This window comes from Talpa occidentalis, unplaced genomic scaffold (genome assembly GCF_014898055.3).
Source record: "Talpa occidentalis isolate TD23 unplaced genomic scaffold, MPIMG_talOcc4v2.1 talOcc4.17, whole genome shotgun sequence".
Classification (NCBI taxonomy): Eukaryota; Metazoa; Chordata; class Mammalia; order Eulipotyphla; family Talpidae; genus Talpa; species Talpa occidentalis.
Window position 1 is genome coordinate 36,456,537 of NW_023601754.1, and position 23,070 is coordinate 36,479,606.

At 37.2% G+C, this 23,070-nt stretch overlaps 1 protein-coding gene across 9 annotated transcripts in view; it reads left to right on the plus strand.

Moving 5' to 3' along the window:
• CNOT1 (CCR4-NOT transcription complex subunit 1) overlaps nucleotides 1-23,070 on the plus strand; it is a 96,835-nt gene that overhangs the window by 72,305 nt on the left and 1,460 nt on the right. For 4 of the 9 annotated variants that reach the window (XM_054697078.1, XM_037516433.2, XM_054697079.1 and 1 more), the window contains exons 26-47: nucleotides 290-406; nucleotides 750-860; nucleotides 1,241-1,318; nucleotides 1,483-1,660; nucleotides 2,244-2,401; nucleotides 3,992-4,288; nucleotides 4,942-5,082; nucleotides 5,177-5,281; nucleotides 6,467-6,586; nucleotides 7,995-8,186; nucleotides 8,703-8,845; nucleotides 9,255-9,363; nucleotides 9,465-9,634; nucleotides 10,221-10,473; nucleotides 12,428-12,676; nucleotides 13,603-13,766; nucleotides 13,945-14,062; nucleotides 15,197-15,298; nucleotides 18,951-19,124; nucleotides 19,964-20,113; nucleotides 20,756-20,936; nucleotides 22,668-22,800. In XM_054697078.1, coding sequence (XP_054553053.1) covers nucleotides 290-406; nucleotides 750-860; nucleotides 1,241-1,318; nucleotides 1,483-1,660; nucleotides 2,244-2,401; nucleotides 3,992-4,288; nucleotides 4,942-5,082; nucleotides 5,177-5,281; nucleotides 6,467-6,586; nucleotides 7,995-8,186; nucleotides 8,703-8,845; nucleotides 9,255-9,363; nucleotides 9,465-9,634; nucleotides 10,221-10,473; nucleotides 12,428-12,676; nucleotides 13,603-13,766; nucleotides 13,945-14,062; nucleotides 15,197-15,298; nucleotides 18,951-19,124; nucleotides 19,964-20,113; nucleotides 20,756-20,936; nucleotides 22,668-22,800 — 3,443 coding nt within the window. The remainder of the gene's footprint in view (nucleotides 1-289; nucleotides 407-749; nucleotides 861-1,240; nucleotides 1,319-1,482; nucleotides 1,661-2,243; nucleotides 2,402-3,991; nucleotides 4,289-4,941; nucleotides 5,083-5,176; nucleotides 5,282-6,466; nucleotides 6,587-7,994; nucleotides 8,187-8,702; nucleotides 8,846-9,254; nucleotides 9,364-9,464; nucleotides 9,635-10,220; nucleotides 10,474-12,427; nucleotides 12,677-13,602; nucleotides 13,767-13,944; nucleotides 14,063-15,196; nucleotides 15,299-18,950; nucleotides 19,125-19,963; nucleotides 20,114-20,755; nucleotides 20,937-22,667; nucleotides 22,801-23,070) is intronic. The other 5 variants (XM_037516438.1, XM_054697080.1, XM_037516439.1 and 2 more) reach the window with 3 other exon arrangements.

The following is a 23,070-nucleotide window of genomic DNA, read 5'->3' on the forward strand; positions in this document are numbered from 1 at the left end:
AGATGTAAAACTCAAGGTTTTATACTTTTCTGTGACCATACATGACATTCTTAATCTTGTGTACTTTGTATTTTATAGTTTTTCACAAAGTAAAATGTAAGTACTTTAAGGCACTATTGCTTAATGAACACAGCAGATGATATTGCTATGATAGTGAAGTAGATCTAATATAGGAGCATGTTAGCAGAATTGATGGCTTATTTTTTAACTAGAGTAATGGAATTTTCAAACATTTAGTTAATTTTTTTTTTTACAAGCATATTTTCATACTTACTCTACACTATTTCAGGTGCTCCTGACCTCTGATAAAGCTGCAGCCAATTTCTCTGATCGCTCTCTGCTGAAGAACTTGGGACATTGGCTAGGAATGATCACACTCGCTAAAAATAAACCCATCTTACATACTGTGAGTTCCTGCTAAAGGCTCATATAAAACTTGAAAATATTTATACAGCATATTATATCTGAAACTTTGGTTTTATTTGAGACTATTTTAATGATTATTGGGTATTTTATGAGAAATATATTTGGCCCGTATATTGAATCCTATCACATCTTCATGACCCCACATCATTTAACAGAATAAACAGAAGTCATTAAAATTGACACATCTTCTTTTTGTAAGGCAAGAGTTAGTTGTTATATTTATTCCTATTTTTAGGATGAACCTGACAAGATGCCTTTCTTTGGGATGTTGTGAGGGTTTTAAAGTATATTCCTAACTTTTAAAAATATTTTTATTCTTTTAGGACTTGGATGTAAAATCTTTGCTGCTAGAAGCTTATGTTAAAGGACAGCAAGAGTTGCTCTACGTAGTGCCCTTTGTTGCCAAAGTCTTAGAGTCTAGCATTCGTAGTGTGGTGAGTAGATTTTTATGTTTATTGATAGCTAATTTGATCTTTTAGTGCAACATTGATAGAACATACCCTTTATTTTTATGAACATAAATCAAGTTCAGTTTTCCTTATTAACTTTAATTTTCATCTTGAGAATCAGAATAGGTTTATGGAACTGATTGTAATGCGTGGTTTTGAGTTTGGATGTTTTTCTTCCTATATATATATATATATATATATAGATATATATAGATAGGGATACTAGGAGTTTTGTTACAGCCATATATGTATAAGTGCTTAAGTGTGTTAAAAAATACAAGTAAAAATGCAAAGCTTAAAGTTTTGAACTGTTTTTGAACAATACAAGTTGAAGACTGAAGTTTAACTTAATAGTTTTTCTTTAGGTTTTTAGGCCACCCAACCCCTGGACAATGGCAATTATGAATGTATTAGCTGAGCTACATCAAGAACATGACTTGAAGGTAAATTTGTTATCCTTCCTCATCCTTTAGAATGTTCTCTACTTTCACATTATGAAATTTTATAGTACTTCTCCCCAAATACTCTATTTTTCTGAGTAGTGTATATTATGAATAAAGCTAAATTTTTATTTTTAAAATTCTAAACAAATATTGAAATTATGCAGTTAAACTTGAAGTTTGAGATTGAAGTCCTCTGCAAGAACCTTGCATTAGATATCAATGAACTGAAACCTGGAAACCTCCTAAAGGATAAAGATCGCCTAAAGAATTTAGATGAGCAGCTCTCTGCTCCAAAGAAAGATGTCAAGCAGCCAGAAGAACTCCCTCCCATCACCACCACAAGTAAGTATGATAATTAGTTCTCTTCTTACCAGAGTGTTCTCTTAAATGGTAATCTCCATGCGTATAGCAAGTTTTTTTGGTCCAACATATGTGGTGCTGAAACTTTGCAGATTTGAATTCTTAAGGAAAAATCAGGGATATGGAGGCATTGTCTCACCTTGCTAGAATCTGTACAGAGTAATTCATGATATTAATGTCATTAATTAGTCCTTCACAACCTGATTAAGCCAGCTTGTCTTTTGCATTATTTGATGGCTTAAGAATTGCATGGAATGATGACCTCTTGTTCCTCAAATCTGGGGAAACCAGACTAGCTAGAACTGCTAAGGGTGAGTGGGTTATTACTTATTGTTCAACAGGATGGGAAATGTGGGGAGGATACTGCAAGGATTTTGAATGATTAGGAGTTGTGGTTAGAATAGACAAGCTATTCTTTTCCTCTTAATCCTCAGGATCTAAGAATCCCATGGTGGAACCAGGGAACAGCCTAGGTTGAAATTAGACATCCGTGATAAAGCATGATCTAATAAGGTTTTGGCCTGCTAATGTGGCATGGCCCCTCCTTTGATTTTTTTTTTATCAGCTGCTGCTTTAATCTCTTCACATTTAGCAACTTCTACAACACCAGCTACCAGTACCACCTGTACAGCCACGGTTCCACCACAGCCACAGTACAGCTACCATGACATCAATGTCTATTCCCTTGCAGGCCTGGCACCACACATTACTCTAAACCCAACAGTAAGTAAACACTTCCCTATTTCCCATTACCTGCTTTGTCACGAAGTAGACTGATCACCTTCTTTTCCCTTTTGCTCTGGATTCCTAAGTTGTAAACTTTCTGTTGCAGAGGATGGAGGGTTTGGGAACTGCTGTGTAGTTAACTAAGTTCTCACTTAACTTTCATGATAGATTCTAGGAAACTGCCAATTTAAGTGAGTCAAGATATAATGGCGCCAGCCATGATTGAAGTTTTTCGTGTATTGTACCAAAAAACAGTTTTCAAGGACTTGCTATACAACTGAGAGTTTTTTCCCTTCTCTGCAACGATGTGATAGATATCATTTATATTAATTCCTCATATCCACAACCCATGATAGTACAAATTAAATCTGGAGATCCTTAGTGTGTACCGTAACTTTTTACTTCTTGTTTTCATTGCGTCAGTTTAGCTGCTCACTAGGCTGTTAATTGTTGATAGCTGGAACTGAGCTGATTCCTGTGTGTGTGTGTGTGTGTGTGTGTGTGTGTGTGTGTGTGTGTGTGTGTGTGTGTGTGTGTGTGTGTGTACTTTAGCATTTGTTGCATGCGCACGCATGGGCGCATGGGTGCTTATAAAATCTTTAGGCCAAGGTATTGAAGTGGAACTTAGTGCTTTCAGTTATGTTTCTTGGAAGCAGTCTTATCTAGGATCATAACCAAATAACATTCCATCAGTCCTTTTCTTGCCCCTAAAGGTAGTATTTACTCTGTATAGTCCAGGTGACAACTTGGCTACCTTCAGTGTTTTTTCTGTTTAACACTTACTTGTTTTAGGATCAGGTACTTGAAGTTTTCAGGTACTTGTGTTTTAGAAACTGAAAATGTTCACAAATATAAGAGTAACATTAATTAATTGAGTTTTGGTATTTGAAGGACTTGAAGGAATTTTAACAAGATTATTTTAACTTGGTCTTTCCCCCCATCCCCAGATCTGGTACTTAGTCTCTAGGGGAGTAAACTCTTACAAATTCAGTAATTTGAGGACAAACAAGTGAATATTGGTACATAGTTTATACCAGAGGCAAGAGACGAGAAACTCTTCAAAGTGAAACAAAAGGCTTTATGGGTACTATGAAATGCCCAATATTTTGAGGAATTATTTGTAGCAATACTAGTTTTTATGGAAGGCCTTTTCTCTGTATACTTGATTCTTTTTTGCTTTTCCACACACTGCTAAAGAAGTTACTTTAAGAATACCTGAGCCACAAATTTTATCTAATCTAGTAGTGTATCTTTATGCAGGTAATGTAACTTGTAATGAACAATTTGCCCATTAAAATTAAAAAGAAATTTTACATGAAAGACGTTATGTATCACTAGGTATTTTGTAGCTGATCTTGTTTCCTAAGCTTTTCATTGATTATTTGAAAGTGGAAATTGGTAGTTAACCTTGTAATAATTCCATAATCCTGGGTATGGTTACTGATTGAAATTGGGTTGTTTCATTTTAAAGTGGAAATTGGTAGTTAACCTTGTAATAATTCCATAATCCTAGGTACGGTTACTGATTGAAATTGGGTTGTTTCATTTTAAACAAGCTGTTGACTTAACTTGTTTTTCCCCACATAGATTCCCTTGTTTCAGGCCCATCCACAGTTGAAGCAGTGTGTACGCCAGGCAATTGAACGAGCTGTCCAAGAGCTGGTCCATCCTGTGGTGGATCGTTCAATTAAGATTGCCATGACTACTTGTGAGCAAATAGTCAGGAAGGATTTTGCCCTGGATTCTGAGGAATCTCGAATGAGAATAGCAGCTCATCATATGATGCGTAACTTGACAGCTGGGATGGCTATGATTACTTGCAGGGAACCTTTGCTCATGAGCATATCTACCAACCTCAAAAACAGTTTTGCCTCAGCCCTTCGTGTAAGTTGATTGTTTCCTTGGTGTAATACAAAGCTTACTAATGCATGTCTGAAACTGTAGCAGTGGACATTGTCACTTAACCCCGATAGTAACCATATTTGTTTAATGTCTTCCTTCCTCTTAGATTGTAAATTTTGTGAGGAGGTGCATGCTATTTTATTAGCTCACTGTTGTATCCTGAACACAGTGTTTGGCAAGTAGTAAATACCCAGATATTAATTGGTTTAAATAAGTGATATTTTATTTAAAGATGTATAAACTAACAATTCTCTTTGCCAAGAATAATTTAGGTTAAAGCACTTGAATAGAATGTTATTTATACACAAGCACATTCTCTCACCAAGAAACTCAGATTCACTTTTGCATGTTAGATGTCACAGTTAATAAATAATGCCTTTGTTTGCTGTTTTGCTGTTCTGTATTGTTTGCTGTCTTCACAACAACTGTTGAAATGTTGATGGTGACTGGTATTTTCATGTTATAGATGAAGTCATTAGACTATTTCGAGCTTATAGCTATGAATCATAAATAGAGCCAGAACTTTAAAAAGTCATTTGTCTAAGCACTGCATTCCCTGTTATCCTATGTTTTTTGTCTTATTTATTCAAAGAAAACTTCAAATATTTTCCTTTCTGTCTCTCCCCTTTGAATAGACTGCATCTCCACAACAAAGGGAAATGATGGATCAGGCAGCTGCTCAGTTAGCTCAGGACAATTGTGAATTAGCTTGTTGTTTTATTCAGAAGACTGCAGTAGAAAAAGCAGGCCCTGAGATGGACAAGAGATTAGCAACTGTAAGTGTTTAGCATTTGTCTTTTAGGTATTTTTTTTTCCCGTTTAAGAAAGTGCCTCATAACATGAACCTCAGTTACTTTTTTTTACTTGCAGGAATTTGAGCTGAGAAAACATGCTAGACAAGAAGGGCGCAGATACTGTGATCCTGTTGTGTTAACATATCAAGCTGAGCGGATGCCAGAGCAAATAAGACTGAAAGTGAGAATTGGGGGACTCCTGTCTCTCCCTGCCTTGTTTTTCCTTCATGTTCTTTTTGTTTAAACACCTTACAGATCTAGGATGGCAGAGCTATCTTCTCTTCATGACTTTTTATCTGAAGACTCCGTTTAGTAGTCATAGAAATAGGCAGTCCTACCATGATTCCCCCCCATTGTTGAAGCACCATTACAAAGAATTTATGTGCCAGTTAGTTATTGTTTCCCGATTTGATCTTTCTTCTGATACTTGTGTTTGAGGTTTTTCCCCCCCAAGATTTATTTTACTTATTTATGCATACAAGAGCTGGGGTGTAGGACAGAGGTGCAGGGGAACAGAACAGGCGGATTGACTGAAATACACTGCCGAGGGGAGCAGCGGGTGAGACAGGAGAGGTCTGCTGAGCCATGTGGGTCAGCTCCCTGACCAGGGATTGAACTCGTGCTGCAGTGACTGCAGATAGCTTCATAGTGCTGAGACTTAACCCCTTGTACCACCAGGGAGGGAGATCCCTGGTACTTGTGTTTTTATTGCTACTTGCTTATTGGTGAGAAATAATTTTTTACCTGGTCTGAGGAAAATTTTATCTGCAGAATTTTCCAGTGGAAAATTTCTTCATGAATTTGTCAGGGTGATTGTCAGGATTCAGGGCAATGGGAAGGCCTCTGAATTGCAGCACACATGCATACTCAGTTTGCTGTATATGTTGTGTTACTCCTGTGTCCCTTCGCAGAACCCCTGTTCTTACTCACATGCAGACTTTTCACTTTCAAAAAAATTCTTCCTTTGTGAAGGGCATCCTGTCAAAAAAGGTTTTTTTCTTTTTTTTTTTTTTTATTATTTTATTTTTTTTTTGTTATTTTTTTTTATTAGATAATAAATTTTATTGTTATATTCCCCATACAATTGCAGCCCCCCCATTCTGACCCCAATCCCTCCCCTCCCGCCCCTGCCCCCCTAAAAGTGTCTCTGGTTCATAGTTTTTTGTTGATTTTGATTTTCACTTTCTTATAGTTATTCATTTTCCTGGTCCCTTATTTAAGTTTTCTAGATTCCTGCTATGAGTGAGACCATCCGGTATTTTTCTTTTTCTTTTTGGCTTATTTCGCTGAGCATGATCCCTTCCAGCGCCATCCATGTTGCTGCAAATTGCATGTGTTTATCTAAAAAAGGTTTTTTTCTTCCCAGGTTGGTGGTGTAGACCCAAAGCAGCTGGCTGTTTATGAAGAGTTTGCACGTAATGTGCCTGGCTTCTTGCCTACAAATGATTTAAGTCAACCCACAGGATTTTTAGCTCAACCCATGAAGGTAAAATACAAAAAAATACTGTTGTGTCAGTTTATCATTTGCTTTCTGGGAGCTTAAGTTAGAGGGGGAAAACTTAATCACAGTTGAGCGAGGTATTTTTTGTATCAGATCAGCATGGCCTACAGGGGATTTATTTTATTTTTAAATCCATGATGTTGGTTTAATTATCATATTTGGTCTAATAAGAGGGATTTACTTGGTGACTTTATAGCTTACCTCTTTACTCTGTAAAAAGATATTACAAAATTTAAAACATTTATTTATAAAAGAGTTGAAAATGTATAGATGAGAATTTCCCCCAACCATTTGAACCTTTGTTGACCCTAATGTCTACATTGAATCCCTTTGCTCTGTTTCCTACAAAGCCTTTCATTTTCCTACGTGACTATAATACAACCATGGAAATCAAGATATTAACACTGATACATTAATACTGTCTAATCCCTAGAGTAGTTTTTTGAAGTATATCAAAATTGTCTTTTTTATTGTAAATGCAGATGTGTTTCAAAATCATGTTTCATTTAGTTGTATGTATTTTTTTTTTTTTTTTAAGATATATTTATTTATGCATACAAGATCTGGGGCACAGGCCAGAGGTGCAGTGGTAAGAGGATTCACCAGAGAGAGAGCAGGGAGCAGAACAGGCGGATTTACTGAAATACACTGCTGGGGGGAGCAGGGGGCGAGTCAGGAGAGGTCTGCTGTGCCATGTGGGTAGCTCCCTGGCCAGGGATCGAACTAGTGCTGCAGAGGCTGTGGATAGCTTCATAGTGCTGGCATGTAACCCCTTGTGCCACCAGGGAGGCACCTAGTTGTATTTTTTTAAATTTACCTCATTTCACTCTGATATGACTCCCAATTTTTTGTCCTCTTTCATAACCATGACATTTTAAAGTTTATAGACCAGCTTCTCCCTAGTGGCTTAATTTGGTTTTGTCCAGTACATTCACATGACTAGATTCAGATAGTGTATCTGGATAGGCATATTACAACAATGATGCTGTGTTCTTACCCTGTCAGCTTTGCAAGTTGGACTGAGTACCAGTTTTTCCATGGCTTGGATTACTCTTATGGTCTATAGAGATTTTTAGATGCCACAAGTGGTGCTGCTCTCAGCCTATCCCATTATTTTTCATACTATTTTTGATCACTTGATTATGTTGTTATTTGCCAGATTTTGCTGTCAAGTGAAATAGCTGCTCTCCCCTATGCTTGGCTTTTGCCACCCACCAGATGACTTTAAAATTGAATAAATATTTCAGGAAGAGGAATAGAAGAGCTCTTCCATGTTTTGAGCGGGGGAAGGGGAGAAAGTTGTTAAACTTTTCGGTTGCTATGTGTATCAATGAAAAACCTTTTATGGTGTTGCTTATCTTGTGTTTTGGTTGTTCCCTTCTCTGTAAAACAGCAAGCCTGGGCAACAGATGATGTAGCTCAGATTTATGATAAGTGCATTACAGAACTGGAGCAGCACCTACATGCCATCCCTCCAGCTTTGGCCATGAATCCTCAAGCCCAGGCTCTTAGAAGTCTTTTGGAGGTTGTGGTGTTATCTCGAAACTCTCGGGATGCTATTGCTGCTCTTGGATTGCTCCAGAAGGTTAGTTCTTAATTTGTTACTTTTAGAAGAAACCAGGTTTTACTAATCCTGTGACCTGTAACGTTATCTACTTAAGTTATGCTTAAGATTTAAAAAATTAATATGAACCAAATTCAATAATGGTTATTAGAAATATCACCCATTAAGGTAAAATTTTTCTGGAAACATTATTTAAGAAATTTTACTAGATAGCCCTTAGATTTTGAGGGACAGGTTGATCCTGGTACCCAGGTACTTGTATCATGGGGTGAGGTAGAAAGGTGAGGGGCGATACATTTTGCTTATGTAGGGACAGTGGAGACTTTAAGACAGTGAAGAACATAGAATGAGCAATAACAAGATATAACTTACAGAGTATGTCTATTAGATACGTGAAAGGATTTTTCTGAGTAAAGAGATTGTTGATTGAAGGTTTGAGACAGTATGTTGTGGTTTGCATGAAGGTTCAATTTCTGGCTTAGATAGTTGGCTTGAGCAGCTTATTTTCCATCATTCTGAACACCCTTCCTTCTATAGGCTGTGGAGGGCTTACTAGATGCCACAAGTGGTGCTGATGCTGACCTACTGCTGCGCTATAGGGAATGCCACCTCTTGGTTTTAAAAGCTCTTCAAGATGGCCGAGCATATGGGTCTCCATGGTGTAACAAACAGATTACAAGGTCAGTAGCCACCTTAGGTTTACCTTTTTTTCTGGAAAGTAAATGGAAAACTTTGAATTCTGAATGTTTCCATCTGGTATCCATGATGGAGTCAGAAAACAGTCCTTTTTGGGGGGAATAAATTGTAGATAATTTGTTTTTAAAAATTTCAGTGATTTCAAACAAGTGGTGCTCATAATACAGATAATGTCTTAAATGAAGACAAAACTTTGTTTTCTAGTCTTTGATAGCAAAGCTTGAGTTTTAACATTGGGTTGTCACTGGGAACTGATTTGCAGTTGGTTTTCAAGGCATTTTGTTCTAAATGGTATCAAACTTAACATTAAATAAAAAGGACTTTTTTTATTTTAACTGATGGATAACCAGTGGTTGATTAGACTTATTTGAATAAATACTGATTTTTTCCTAGGTGCCTAATTGAATGCCGGGATGAATATAAATATAACGTGGAGGCTGTGGATTTGCTAATTCGCAATCATTTGGTTAATATGCAACAATATGACCTTCACCTAGCTCAGGTATGAAGGAACTTACTGAAGTTGAAAAAGGAGCTCTGGTAGTTTGGAAGTGTGTTTGCTCTAAATGTAATCTTTCTTATTGGTGCTTTTTATGTTGCCAGTCAATGGAGAATGGTTTAAACTACATGGCTGTGGCATTTGCTATGCAGTTAGTAAAAATCCTGCTGGTGGATGAAAGGACTGTTGCCCACGTTACTGAGGCAGATCTGTTCCATACCATTGAAACTCTAATGAGGATTAATGCTCATTCCAGAGGCAATGCTCCAGAAGGGTGAGAATGAAATATTTCATGATCCCTATGTGTTTTTAGCAGTCAAAGAGAGAGCTTAAGGAGTGAATACAGACTTACTAAGAAGTCCTGTTAATAACTGCTTTACCAGTAACATGAGGAATTTTGGTGAGGCCTGATAGTGTCCCCTGAAGTATGAAAGTTTAACTCACCACCAGGCCTTCCTTGGTGTAGAGCAGTATGTATAGTGCTAGACCTGGTGTCAAGGACATCCTGTGCTCTGAAGCCATGATTCTAACATTTAAAATATCTAGGATTTTAGGCAAATTGACTTGCTTACCTCTTTCCATAAACTTTTTCTTTATGTAAAATGAAAATAATATCTTAAGACACACAGTGAATATTTTAAAATGTGAACATCAGTTCCCATTTCAGCTGACACCAGTTTTTTGTCAAGAAGTGATTTAACTGAGGCATGTTTTGTGCCCTCTTAAGTACGCAGAAGAAGAGACTAAGGATAACTACTTAAATACTGAAGTGATATTGGTTATCACACTTATAGTATGTTAAAATAAGCGCAACTGTCCAGTTGTATAATCTGGTTTTCACTCTGGATTTATTGTACTAGATTGCCCCAGCTGATGGAAGTAGTGCGATCCAACTATGAAGCAATGATTGATCGTGCTCATGGAGGCCCTAACTTCATGATGCATTCTGGGATTTCTCAAGCCTCAGAGTATGATGATCCTCCAGGCCTGAGGGAGAAGGCAGAATATCTTCTGAGGGAATGGGTGAATCTCTACCATTCAGCAGCTGCTGGCCGTGACAGTACCAAAGCTTTCTCTGCGTTTGTTGGACAGGTAGAGCTTTTGGAAAGAAAGGTGCTTTTTATTCAACATAAGTAGGGTGTGATGCCTCCAATATTAAAACTCAGTATTATGTATCTGTGATCAGAGAGTTACCTCCATACTCATGTAAACCAAAAATATCATCATCATTATGCTGTTAAATTCTAACTTGGTTGTTTCCTCATTGTTGGTCATTAAGCAATAAAATCAACATTTCCCCATCCTCTTTACTTCTATTTATCCCATTTCAATTGTCACAGCTACAAAGTACAATGGGTTCAGGTCAGATAATGAATAATGAAATTGCTAGATAATATGTATAGTAATATTACTAGCTTGATAATTGGTGGTGGGATTATGAGCTATTTAAGGAAAATCTCATAGCACGTGTATAAAACATAAACAGTAGAAGTTCTTTACCCAAAATTTATTAGCAGCCTCTTTTGGAAAATAGTTACTAGTATTTATGTTCATTCTAGTTCATCTAAATTTGACTTACAAAGTGTTAAGAAGTGATTTAATACTTGCGAATACTTGTGAACTGGATAAGCGGAAAAAATGTAGGAGGAAAAGCCATAGTATCATCTGGTATTTGTTATTGATCATCACTGACGATTTTCTGCCACTGAGAAATTATGACTGCGTTGTCAGTATATCCCAATCACATTGTCTGTAAGAGGAGTATTTCTTGAACTGACCTTAGAATTCCTTTAGTTGAACAGGTGAAATGTTTGTTCAGGGAGTGATAGCTAAGTATTTTTGCAGATTGACCATTATATTTTTTCAAACTGAGATCAAAGTTAGGTGCACCACCAAAGAAAGATTACAAATTAGATTTTTTTTTTAAAAATGACAATTGAATGTGGAACAGCTGATTTGAATTACAGAAGTTGTTAGATTAACATTTCAAGATAAATGCTACTTAGTAAATCATACTAAGTAAATTTCCCTCCCAAGAGTCACAGGAATTATAAAACATGCCCTATTAAAAAGATGTTAGATGTTTATGGTTTGATTTCTGATTTGGATGAAAGAATTTTGAATCAATTGAATCAGTGTCTGCTATAGATATTTCATGGGTATGGATGTGGCACCTGTCTTAGCTCTTCTTGCTGGCTTATTTGCTCTCCTTTTCCCCACAGTTTAAAAAGATAATATATGATACTTTCTGTTCTGCTCTGCATCCTTTTAAGAATTGTTTTTCTTCTTCATGCTACCAGTTGATCCCAGCAGTCTATCTTTATTTCCTCTCTTCACAACCCACGCTCTGTTTCTTAGATTTCAATGTACAAGAGTCTCTTTGCTAACCTTCCTTCTTTTGGTAGGGCACAAATTCATCTGTTTTATTGCTTATTAAGGCAAAGTTAAATCATTTAAAAATTTCCAAGTTTCCATTCTGGACTTGGTTTCTTTAATATTAAGCACTGACCTCTTTTCCCTCCACAGCCTTTGTACTCTTCCCACTGTCTTCTTTTTTCTTTCTTGTGCTTGCCAAAGCTTTCTGTTCTGCTGCACTTCCAGATCCTGTCATAAAACATGCACTTTATCTTATATCTTGCCCTTTCCACTTTAACTTATATTAAAATTGCTGGATATGATCTGTGGATATTTTCATTTGTTACCTATTTATTGTAGAAATTACAATTTGCTTTTTCTTGTGTCATGGAGTTTCACAACTTTGTAATTGGTTAAGTTGGTTGGAGAAAGTTATCATAAATTCTGTGAGAAAATAAAACTTTTGTGTAATTTAACCTTAGGGTTATACATTGATAATAGTAGCTTAATATGACTTCATGGGTTAAAGTAAAAACTAGAGGATCTGTGATGGGTTGTTAATGGGAAAGTAATTTTCATGGCTTTTTTTTTTTTAACAAAATAAGAATTAGAAACATGACATAAGGAATAAGAATACCTCTTAAACATGAAAATTAAATGTTTGTTCATGTGTATTATCTTAAAGTGTTTTATGCTCTTGTTTCCGTGATAGATGCACCAGCAAGGAATCCTGAAGACAGATGATCTCATAACAAGGTTCTTTCGTCTGTGCACTGAAATGTGTGTTGAAATCAGTTACCGTGCTCAGGCAGAGCAGCAACACAATCCTGCTGCTAATCCCACCATGATCCGAGCAAAGTGCTATCACAACCTGGATGCCTTTGTCCGACTAATTGCACTTCTAGTGAAGCACTCAGGGGAGGCCACAAACACTGTCACTAAGATTAATCTGCTGAACAAGGTCTGAAAACCTTTTTTGAAAAACCTTTTTGCCTTAGTCTACAATAGTAATCAACCCTACAGGACCGGCCAGTTCTCCAAAACATTTTATAATATCTTCTTTTTGCCCTGAGATTAATTCAGTGATAACATGTGAAGATAATTACTGAATTTTAAGAATAGTTTAAAGAAGGGGAAAAAACCCGTAATGTATTTCAACATGTTAATGTTTGGTAATGACTACACTAGAAGATGTTTAGGTGTTGTGAAAACTTGCCCTCTACACAGAATCACTGTGACGGGGATGGTTAGAAATATCCACTGATAACAAATAGATTGGCAACTCAAATCCAGTGAGTGAAATTGTGGTCCTTGTTGTGATTTTCTGAAAGGGAACAAAGTACAGTTTTTTTTTTAAATTTATACTGAAAACTTTCTAGAAATTTGAATAATAAAATTGTGCAAAATGGTATTGAATAATTACAAATGGGCTACCACACCCCACCTCACCCCCTTTTCAGTGGGAATATTAAATGGTGTATAGGATGTTTCTTTGTAGCCTCATAGCTTCCCTGATCCCCATCTTCTAAATGCCTGGAGAAGTACATTGTCTCGTCAGTGTCATGTCAGATCAGAAAAATTAGTTTGTTTTAATATGATAAGTTAATTTGATAAAATTATGTTCTATGCTGATTTCTAGAGCTTTAGAAAAACTGTGGACACTTTTAGAAAGGATACATGTCTGGTACAAGATATCGAAATGCATAGAACTAAACCAAAACTGCAGCCAAATCAAAACAGTGTATGGCTCCATTGGCTGAGAGCATATAATTTTGTATTCAAGTAATATTTATCCTTTAACGAGAGTTTTAAGAATAAGGAGAAAAACATTATTAGAGAATAGTAAGTTATCTTCATGACTTACAAACTCTAGTGTGTGTTCTGTAGGTCCTTGGTATAGTGGTGGGAGTTCTCCTACAGGATCATGATGTTCGGCAAAGTGAATTTCAACAGCTTCCCTATCATCGAATATTTATAATGCTGCTCCTGGAACTCAATGCACCTGAGCATGTATTGGAAACTATTAATTTCCAGACACTCACAGCCTTCTGGTGAGTATTTTTTAACTTAAAAAAGGTCTCCTGCCAAGGATTGCTCTGTAGTGTAGTAAAATTTGAGAAGTAGAACTCTTAATAGATTTTGAGGCATGTGGATTTACATGTTGTCTACTTGTGTGTTCACCGTATTTAAGTTGGACTGTGCTTCTGACCTAAGGTTTTCTTCTTTCAGCAATACATTCCATATCTTGAGGCCTACCAAAGCTCCTGGCTTCGTGTATGCCTGGCTTGAACTGATCTCCCATCGGATATTTATTGCAAGAATGCTGGCACATACGCCACAGCAGAAGGTGTGGCTGCAGTTTATCTCCTACAGATGAAGATTCTAACTTCCTGGGGCTTGTTAGCACTGCTTATAAATTTCTCCTAGTCATTCAGTACTTCTTCCAGGCTTACTTGGGAATTCTTTATAATGTTGAGTCAAATCAGAGGGAGAGGCCTAACAAGTACTTGACTGCCTCTGCCTGAATTCTTCAGTGATTTGGGTATTGTTTTTCCAAGTATGTTGTGAGCTACCTGTGTCAGCCTCTTAATGACTTTTTTTCAAAAAGTCAGAACCCTGAAGCATGTATGTAAAATTCTGGGTAATGGAGCTCTAGAATCTGCCGTTTTTATAGGTTCTCACTCTAAATGCACTATGGGTTTTCACATTAAAGGTTCAGGACCACTGGTCTCTACTGTGTTTGAAGAAATGGAGATCAGGTTCTAATAAAGAGTTTTTAGTCTAGTTGGGAATAAACACAGTTAACATGAGAAATTTCTTTCCCATGTTGCAATTAAATGATCAGTGAGTACTGTAGAAGTATCCTTGTTTGGCCCTTCAGATCAGAAGGAAATGTGCTTGGCAAAAAAGAAAGGGAAATAATCTTTAAATAGAGAGTTGGTTTTGTTTGATGGAGAAGTGAGGAAAGAACAATCTATTGAATAAAGTTACTCAAGAATGAACATAGTGTTACTGGGGGGTGGCAAGTAAGCCAGATCTGACTGAAAATAAAGGATTTGTGTTATAAACTAGATAAGGTTATTTGCCAGGAGTTGGGAGTGGGAAAAGATCCATAATTAAGAGGGAGTTAAGAAAACAAACCTCTAGTCAATTTCACTGGCTGTTTTTGTATTCTCTCTGAAATTTCTTCAATTTCTTCCATCCTCTCTTTAAATTTTGCTACAGGCACAAGAATCTGTACATCTTGGAATTTTTGGAGCCAATTTGTTTCACATATCATTTGTGTTTCACTATCTCCATGATTATCTTCCCCCTTTTTAATAGCTATCCAATTTTAAGAGAGCTACTTAAGCCAGTATTCTCTAGTTAAATTAGTGTGAAGAAGACAGTAATCAAGTCACAGTGTCACTGCTTGGGCAACTTAGTTTTGGTGGCACAACAGCAGCTGAGTATAATTATGACTCATACGTATTTCTTTCAGGGATGGCCTATGTATGCACAGCTACTGATTGATTTATTCAAATACTTAGCGCCTTTCCTTAGAAATGTGGAACTCACCAAACCAATGCAAATCCTCTATAAGGTAATTAATTTGGATATATAAATTAAAATACTTGAAACTTGTAAAACACTTTAAAAAACACTTTCAACTGGGAATATATGACTATTACTTGATTTTATTAAGCTTTTAAAATAGATATTCGCTGAAGTCAGAGGAACTTGTGTAGCCAGTAATCAGATCATAGAATATTTCTGTGTTCAACTTAGTGCATAATACAAGTTCTGCAAAATGTTGTGCCAGTTAACTCTTTCAGTAGTATGTGAGATTTACTAATTTTCCACATTCTTGCCAATATATGGTATAGTCAGTTTTTCATTTTAGCCATTTTGGCAATTGTGTATTTGGATCTCAGTATAGATTTAATTTGCATTTCCTTGATTTTCTTTGGTGGTTTCTTTTTTACTTATTTTTGCATACAAGAACTGGGGTATAGGCCACAGGTGCAGGGAGGATGAGAGGAGAGCAGAGCAGGTGGATTGACTGAAATATACTACTGAGGGGAGCAGCAGGCGAGACAGGAGAGGCCTATTGTGCCATGTGGGTTGCTCCCTGGCTCAGGATTGAACTCCAGCTTTACTGACAGCTCATTGCTTCATAGTGCTGAGAAATTTAACCCCTTTTACCACCAGGGAGGCTGCCTTAATGAGACTTTAATGTGTAGACCAGTAAAAGACTGAATGAGTCTTTTGCTCGTTTCTATAAGGTGGTCTGAGTTTTTCTTATTTCAGTAGAATTTTTTGCATATTCTGGATATTGACCCACTTTTTTTTTTTTTTAATTTTAAAGTTTTATTTATTTATTTATACAAGCACTGGGTACAGTCAGAAGTGCGGGAGGGTGAGAGAATTCACCAGAGCCAGAGCAGAGCAGGCAGAAGGACCCAAGTACACTGCTGCGGGGAGCAGCGGGCGGCAGGAGAGGCCTGCGTGCCATGCGGAACCCTCCTCCGGTGGCCGGGGAGCAGCCTGGGATCAAACTGGCGCTGCAGAGGCTGCGGGCAGCTTCACAACCCAGCGCTCAACCGCTGCGCCACTGGGGAGGCCCTTGGCCCACTTTTGTTTTTTTTTTTTTTTTTTTTTTTTAAATTGTGTTCTTTTTTTTTTTTTTCCTTTAAGATTTATTTATTTATACAAGCACTGGGTACAATCAGAAGCGCGGGAGGGCGAGAGAATTCACCAGAGCCAGAGCGGGGAGCAGAGCAGGCAGAAGGACCGAAGTACACTGCTGAGGGGAGCAGCGGGCGGCAGGAGAGGTCTGCGCGCCATGTGGGACCCTCGCCCGGCGGCCAGGGATCGAACCGGCGCTGCAGAGGCTTCGGGCAGCTTCGCAACCCAGCGCTCAACCTCTGCGCCACCGGGGAGGCCCTTGGCCCACTTTTGATACATACATTCAAACATCTCCCACTCTTGTGGCTTGTCCTTTTTCACTCATTTAAAGTAAGGTGTCTGGAGGAAGCCTTAAAATGTCAAAATATGTGTGTCTTACATAAGAAATCTTTACCAGTCCTAAGTTGCATTGTATTTTACATGTGGCTTGCCTTCTATTCAGAAAGCTTTATATTTCTGACTTACATTTAAATCTATGGTCTCTCTCAATTTTTTGTGTATAGTGAGGTTTATTTCTTAGCCCTTTCCCCAATGAAAATAAGACTTTACAGCAGCATTTTATTCCCCACTGATCGGATTTGCCACCTATGTTAAAATTATTGACATTATGTATATGGGTACCTCTTTAGTTGATCTGTATATTCTTATTCTTAGGCCAGTGTATCATGCTGTCTTGGTTGTAAGAATTAGAAAGCTTGATTAATTAGGTAGAGGACTATAAGTCCTCTTCAGTTTTGCTCTTTTAACATTATTTTGGCTAGTCTTGGTCATTTGCTGTCCCATAAAAACTTTGCATTCAGCTTAGGTTTTAAAAACTTGCTGGGATTTAGACTGAGATTGAAGTGAATCTGTAGATCAGCATAGACAAATGGACATCTTAATGACCTTTCAATACACAAACATATATATTTCCATTTATTTTAATTCTGCAATGCTTTGTAATTTTCGGAGCGGTTTTGAGCATCTTTCCTTAGGCTTATTCCTAGATATTTGATGTTTTTTCCTTTATGAGATTGTAAAAGATAACTTCGTAAAATTCTCATTTCTTTTTTGATGTTGTTTTGAAATAAAACTGATTTTTGCATGTTGTCTTTGTATTCAGGCACCTTGCTAAATTAACTTTTTCTGAGGGTTTTTCTTTATATTTGGGGCAGAAAAGAGGTATTCTTTATGCAGTCATTTTTCATCTACACGTAGCTGTAGGTTTTTTTTTTTTTCTTGCCTACTGCACTGGCCAGTAACTCCAGGATAATATTGGATAGAAGATAGTAATAATGGCATGCTTGTCTCATTCATGGTCTTGGGTGAAGCTTTCAGTAATTCACTATTAAGTATGATGCTTTTGTAAGACAATAGTTAGGGTTTTTTTCCCTAATTGTGGATATAATTACCTGGCTTAGGAAATTCTATTATTGAATTTTATCAAAACATTTTTTGAGCTCAACATGTATTTTTTTCCTGTTAATATTATGGTTTTGTCATGATAATATAACTGATTCCTATTTCTTGTATTTAGGATTTTTGTATTTGTGCTCATGAGAGATTTTTTTTATGTTAGTCTCACTTAAAAGAATTGGAAAATGTACTTTCTTAAGATTGTGAAGATCAGGTTAGTTTTTCCTTAAATAAGGTTTTGTCAATAGAATCCTCTAGGTCTGGAGCTTCTTTGTTTAAAGCGTTTTAACAATATATTTAGCTTCTTTGAAATAAAGGACTTCGGATTTTTTTGTTTGGGATTTGTTGTGTTTTCATGTGATTTGTATGCTTTATTTGAATTACCAAATTTATTACCATAAAATTGTTGATTTTCTTAAACTTTCATATCTGTAGACTGTAATGATGGCCCTTTTTCATTCCTGATTTTGATAAATTTGTGTTTTCATGGATTTTGGTGGGAGCTGTCAATATTTTGAATCATTTTATTAATCATATAAAAGAACTAGTAGCTTTGGTTCCCTCTCCCTTCAGTGTTTTTCAATTACATTTTCTTTCGTTGGTTTTCATTAGCTGTTTTTCTAACTTCTGAAGATAGATGCTTATATCATTGTTTTTTAATTTTTTTAATCCCGCCTAATCTAGCATATATGCATTTAAGGCTATAAAATCCTGACACTTAGGGGCTTCCCTAATGGCGCAGGGAGTTAAGACAACCTATGAAGCTATTCACAGCCACTGCAGCATGAGTTCGAGCCCCGGCCAGGGAGCTACCCACATGGCGCAGCAGACCTCTCCTGTCTCGCCTGCTGCTCCCCTCAGCAGTGTATTTCAGTCAGTCCACCTGTTCTGTTCCCCACTCTGTCTCTGGTGAATCCTCTCACCCCCCAACACCTCTGGCCTGTACCCCAGTTCTTGTATGCATAAATAAATCTTTAAAAAAAAATTCCTGACACTTAGCTTTTCCTGATTTCCAGATATAAATATTTTGATAAGTCATTGTTAGTGTTGATTAAAGCCTATAAATTTGTTGTTAAAATAAACTTTTGCTCCCTGAGTTAAATTTGTAATTGTGAAAACATTATTCCTATTTTCTTTATGTAGAACTACCTTTTTTTTTCTTTTTTAAATAGGGCACTTTAAGAGTGCTGTTGGTTCTTTTGCATGATTTCCCTGAGTTCCTTTGTGATTACCATTATGGATTCTGTGATGTGATCCCACCTAATTGTATCCAGCTAAGAAATCTGATCCTGAGTGCCTTTCCAAGAAATATGAGGCTCCCAGACCCATTCACTCCTAATCTGAAGGTAAAGTTTCAAACAGTTCAAGGAAAAGAAAGTTATATCCTAACATTTAAGCCCTTTGTCTGGTAAATGGACTATTTAACTCCTTTCCCCCCAACATACACATACACAAGTTATTTGTTGGGTAAGGTGCTCTTTGGGAGAAGTAATCATGATATTAAGTCTGGTAATGGGGTATATTACTGCTGAATATGGATTCTCAGTATTTATGTAGCTATTATTTTAAGTTAATTTTATTAAGTTTAGCTGTATTTACAGTAGTGTAATCTAAATATGTTGAGCCATCATTTGCTGGTATGGCAAAGAATTGCAAAATAGACAGACTTTTGTAATGCCTATTTTCATTATGTGAATGCTTGTGTGTTGTTCTAAATTGCCAAAGGGGAGTAATGGCTTAAAATCATACCAGCCTGGCATGGCTACTGTAAATTTATATGTACTACTTTTCTCCATTTTTTTGTTTTTGTTTTTCTTTAAAGTAGTTAGTGTGACTTTAGTAGTCTTGTTCTGCTGGGTCTTCTCTTCAGAGATTAGGACTCTTGGTGAGGAATCTCATTCTGTACTCATATTTTGAAATCCAAGTGCAGGAAAAAATAGTGCTATGTACTAGATCGTTCCACAAAAGACCTGTCCTGCTTTATTTTAGAAAGGTAAAGTATTTATAGAATGAAACATTCCTATCATTTTGTATATAGATTCTTCTGGCTATTATTGAAGAGTGACAGCTCTATTTTAAGACATTTGTAATGTGTTTTAGGGAAACAATCTACTTTGTAGCATAGATACCACTTTGGTAACTCCTATGGATCTTTCTAGTTGTGACTCTTGCATTTCTCTGGCAGGTGGATATGTTGAGTGAAATTAACATTGCACCCCGGATTCTCACCAATTTTACTGGAGTGATGCCACCTCAATTCAAAAAGGATTTGGATTCTTATCTTAAAACTCGATCACCAGTCACTTTTCTGTCTGATCTTCGCAGCAACTTACAGGTTAAATTGGTTTGGCTTAAACGCTCAGCTGTGTCTGTCATAGAAAACACATTTTATCATAGAGTTGTGTGTAACCTTTTTGGGAGTTAATCTTTACAACCTGATTTAAAAACAAAAATTATAATTTCTAATGGTTGGATGAGATTGATTTCTCTTACTAGTTCATGTTATCAGTGACACAAAGCTATTGCCTGGGAAGAGACAATCAGGAAATGGACTGATTTTAAGACTAGACCTCTGGTGGTCATCCCTGTCACTACTCCCTAAAGGATTCTGTTTTAATTTGTTGTGTAGAATGACTTGAAATTGTATTATCTTTCCATACCAAGGAACTACAACTTTTTCCCTTTTAAGTCTTTTTTTTTTTTTTAATAAATGAGATAGTGTATATTTTAACTTTATAAACTTCTATGCCTGGTTACCTGTTAAAACTTTAGCTTCCCAGAGGAAATCCTGTTTCCTGTGTTGACACAGCCACTTTTGGGCAACTGTGTATTTGTTAAATAGCCTCCAAACTCAAGCAAATTCCTACAATTTAAATGTTAGAGTAGTTCAGTTTTTCTATGAAGGCAAAAAAGTGGTTTTAGAAATACTGGTGCCAGAATCAATCCTCTGTGTGAGCTTTCTCTTTTGCTCATTTAGGTATCCAATGAGCCTGGTAATCGTTACAACCTCCAGCTCATCAATGCACTGGTGCTCTATGTAGGGACTCAGGCCATCGCACACATTCACAACAAGGGCAGCACACCTTCAATGAGCACGATCACCCACTCGGCTCACATGGACATCTTTCAGAACCTGGCTGTGGACTTGGACACTGAAGGTGAGTGAAGCCAGCCAGTTCTCATTGTCAGGTTTTCTACATTTTTCCAGTCTTTTTGTCACAATGAATTTTTTTTTTTAAGATTTATTTATTCAAGAACCGGGGTACAGGCCAGATGAGCGGGAAGGTGAGAGGATTCACCAGAGACAGAGTGGGGAACAGAACAGGCAGACTGACGAAATACACTGCTGAGGGGAGCAGCGGGTGAGACAGGAGAGGTCTGCTTGCCATGTGGGTTGCTCTGAGGCCGGCAGGGATCAAATCGGCACTGCAGAGGCTGTGGACAGCTTCACAGCGCTGCGCTCAGCCGCCTATGCCACCAGGGAGGCCCCTCGCAATAATGTTATATCAATATATTTATGGGTCGGGCTGGTTATCTTTAATTGAATAATAACTGCGTAATACAGAAAGTATAGAGAAGCATAAAGGAAAGAATTGTCAGAATTTTTACCACGTCAGTTAATACTTCAATGCAAGTGAATTTTTACCACATCAGTTAATAGTTCAGTGTGAGTGCAGTATTTTTTTCCTAATGGGAAAGTAAATACCCCATTGTTATCAGCTGCCTTGCCCCCAGCCTTTTGCTACCTTTTTGCTAGGCAACATGTTAAATGTTAAATACTAGGTGCGTAAAGATTAATAATGAATAGGACTTCTCCCTACCTGCTCTGCAAAAAGTGCACAATGTAACTCCTGTTGCAGTTTGCAAACTTTTGTGTGGTCGAACTACATTTCTTCTGGTGTTCTATATTTACTCAGTAGGTGCTAACCAACTATAATAATCCTGGTTTTAGTATGCATATACTTTTTGTTTTTAGATTTATTTATGTGTAAAAGAACTGGGGTCTAGTCCAAACGTGCAGGGGCTTGAGAGGATTCACTAGAGACAGAGTGGGGAGCAGAATAGGTGGATCCACTGAAATACACTGCTGAGGTGAGCAACAGGCAAGACAGGAGAGGTTTGCTGTGCCATGTGGGTCAGCTTCCTGGCTGAGAATTAGATTCAGGCCTTAGCAGTGATAGTGCTGAGACTTAACCTCTAGGCCAACATCGAGGCCCTGCCGTGAGTATTTGAAGCGTAGTTAATACTGAGTTGTATGTATTTGTAGAAGGGATTTGACACAACTACCTACTATGGTAGAAACTCTCCAGGAGGGTAGCCTTGGGGGAGTGAAGGCTTATTGTGATTGCCTTACAAACATGAGTAATAAACAAGTGGGGGTAGACAGCCAAACCCAGTATCATTTCAAGATCCTCTTTGAAGGGCTGTGAGGTTAAAACTATTTTCATAACAATAAGGCAACATTTGCTTTTTTTTTTTTTAAACATTCTTCGTATACAGAATGTATGTAGAGGAGCTTCCCAGAAGCTACAGGAGATACAACACGGAACAGACTGAACACTGGCAGAAAGGAGAGCCCAGCTGTCTTCTCTTAGGCGACATTGTGAAACATTGACACTGTTAACTGAGGCGTTTTTTAGAAAATACTTTTTATTAACATGTTAAAATGCAGTGGTTCTGGTTTATTTAAAAATGCTAATGTTGACAATATTGAAATAAAACCCACAGAAATGAAAATAATTTGGGTCCCTGAGAGCTGCTAGTTTAAACAAGCAAGAATGACTTGAAGGCATATGTCAGAAACCCAAGCCCTACCCAATTGGCGTGATTTGTTGTGTCATATTGGGCATGCAGCTCAAGTCCTAAGCTGAGTTTTCTTAATTTTCTAGGTCGGTATCTCTTCTTGAATGCAATTGCAAATCAGCTGCGGTACCCAAACAGCCACACTCATTATTTTAGCTGTACCATGCTGTACCTTTTTGCAGAGGCTAACACAGAAGCTATCCAAGAACAGATCACAAGGTAAGCGAGGTTTGCTTTGCAAAATGGTGCTTTATCCCCTTTGTGTGAATTTTCTAATATTTCCCCCCTGTACATTCAGTGTAAATTGAACTTCTTTTACGTGTGTTAAGACTGAGCACAGTTGAGGAAAAAACGGACCTGGTTCCTGCCCAGTTATTTTGATGGAGACACACACAAAAATCACACATAGGGAATTATAAATCATTGCTGAAATTAAAAAGTTACATGAAAAGGTGCCAACATTTTGATTCAAGATCAGGAATTTCTCTG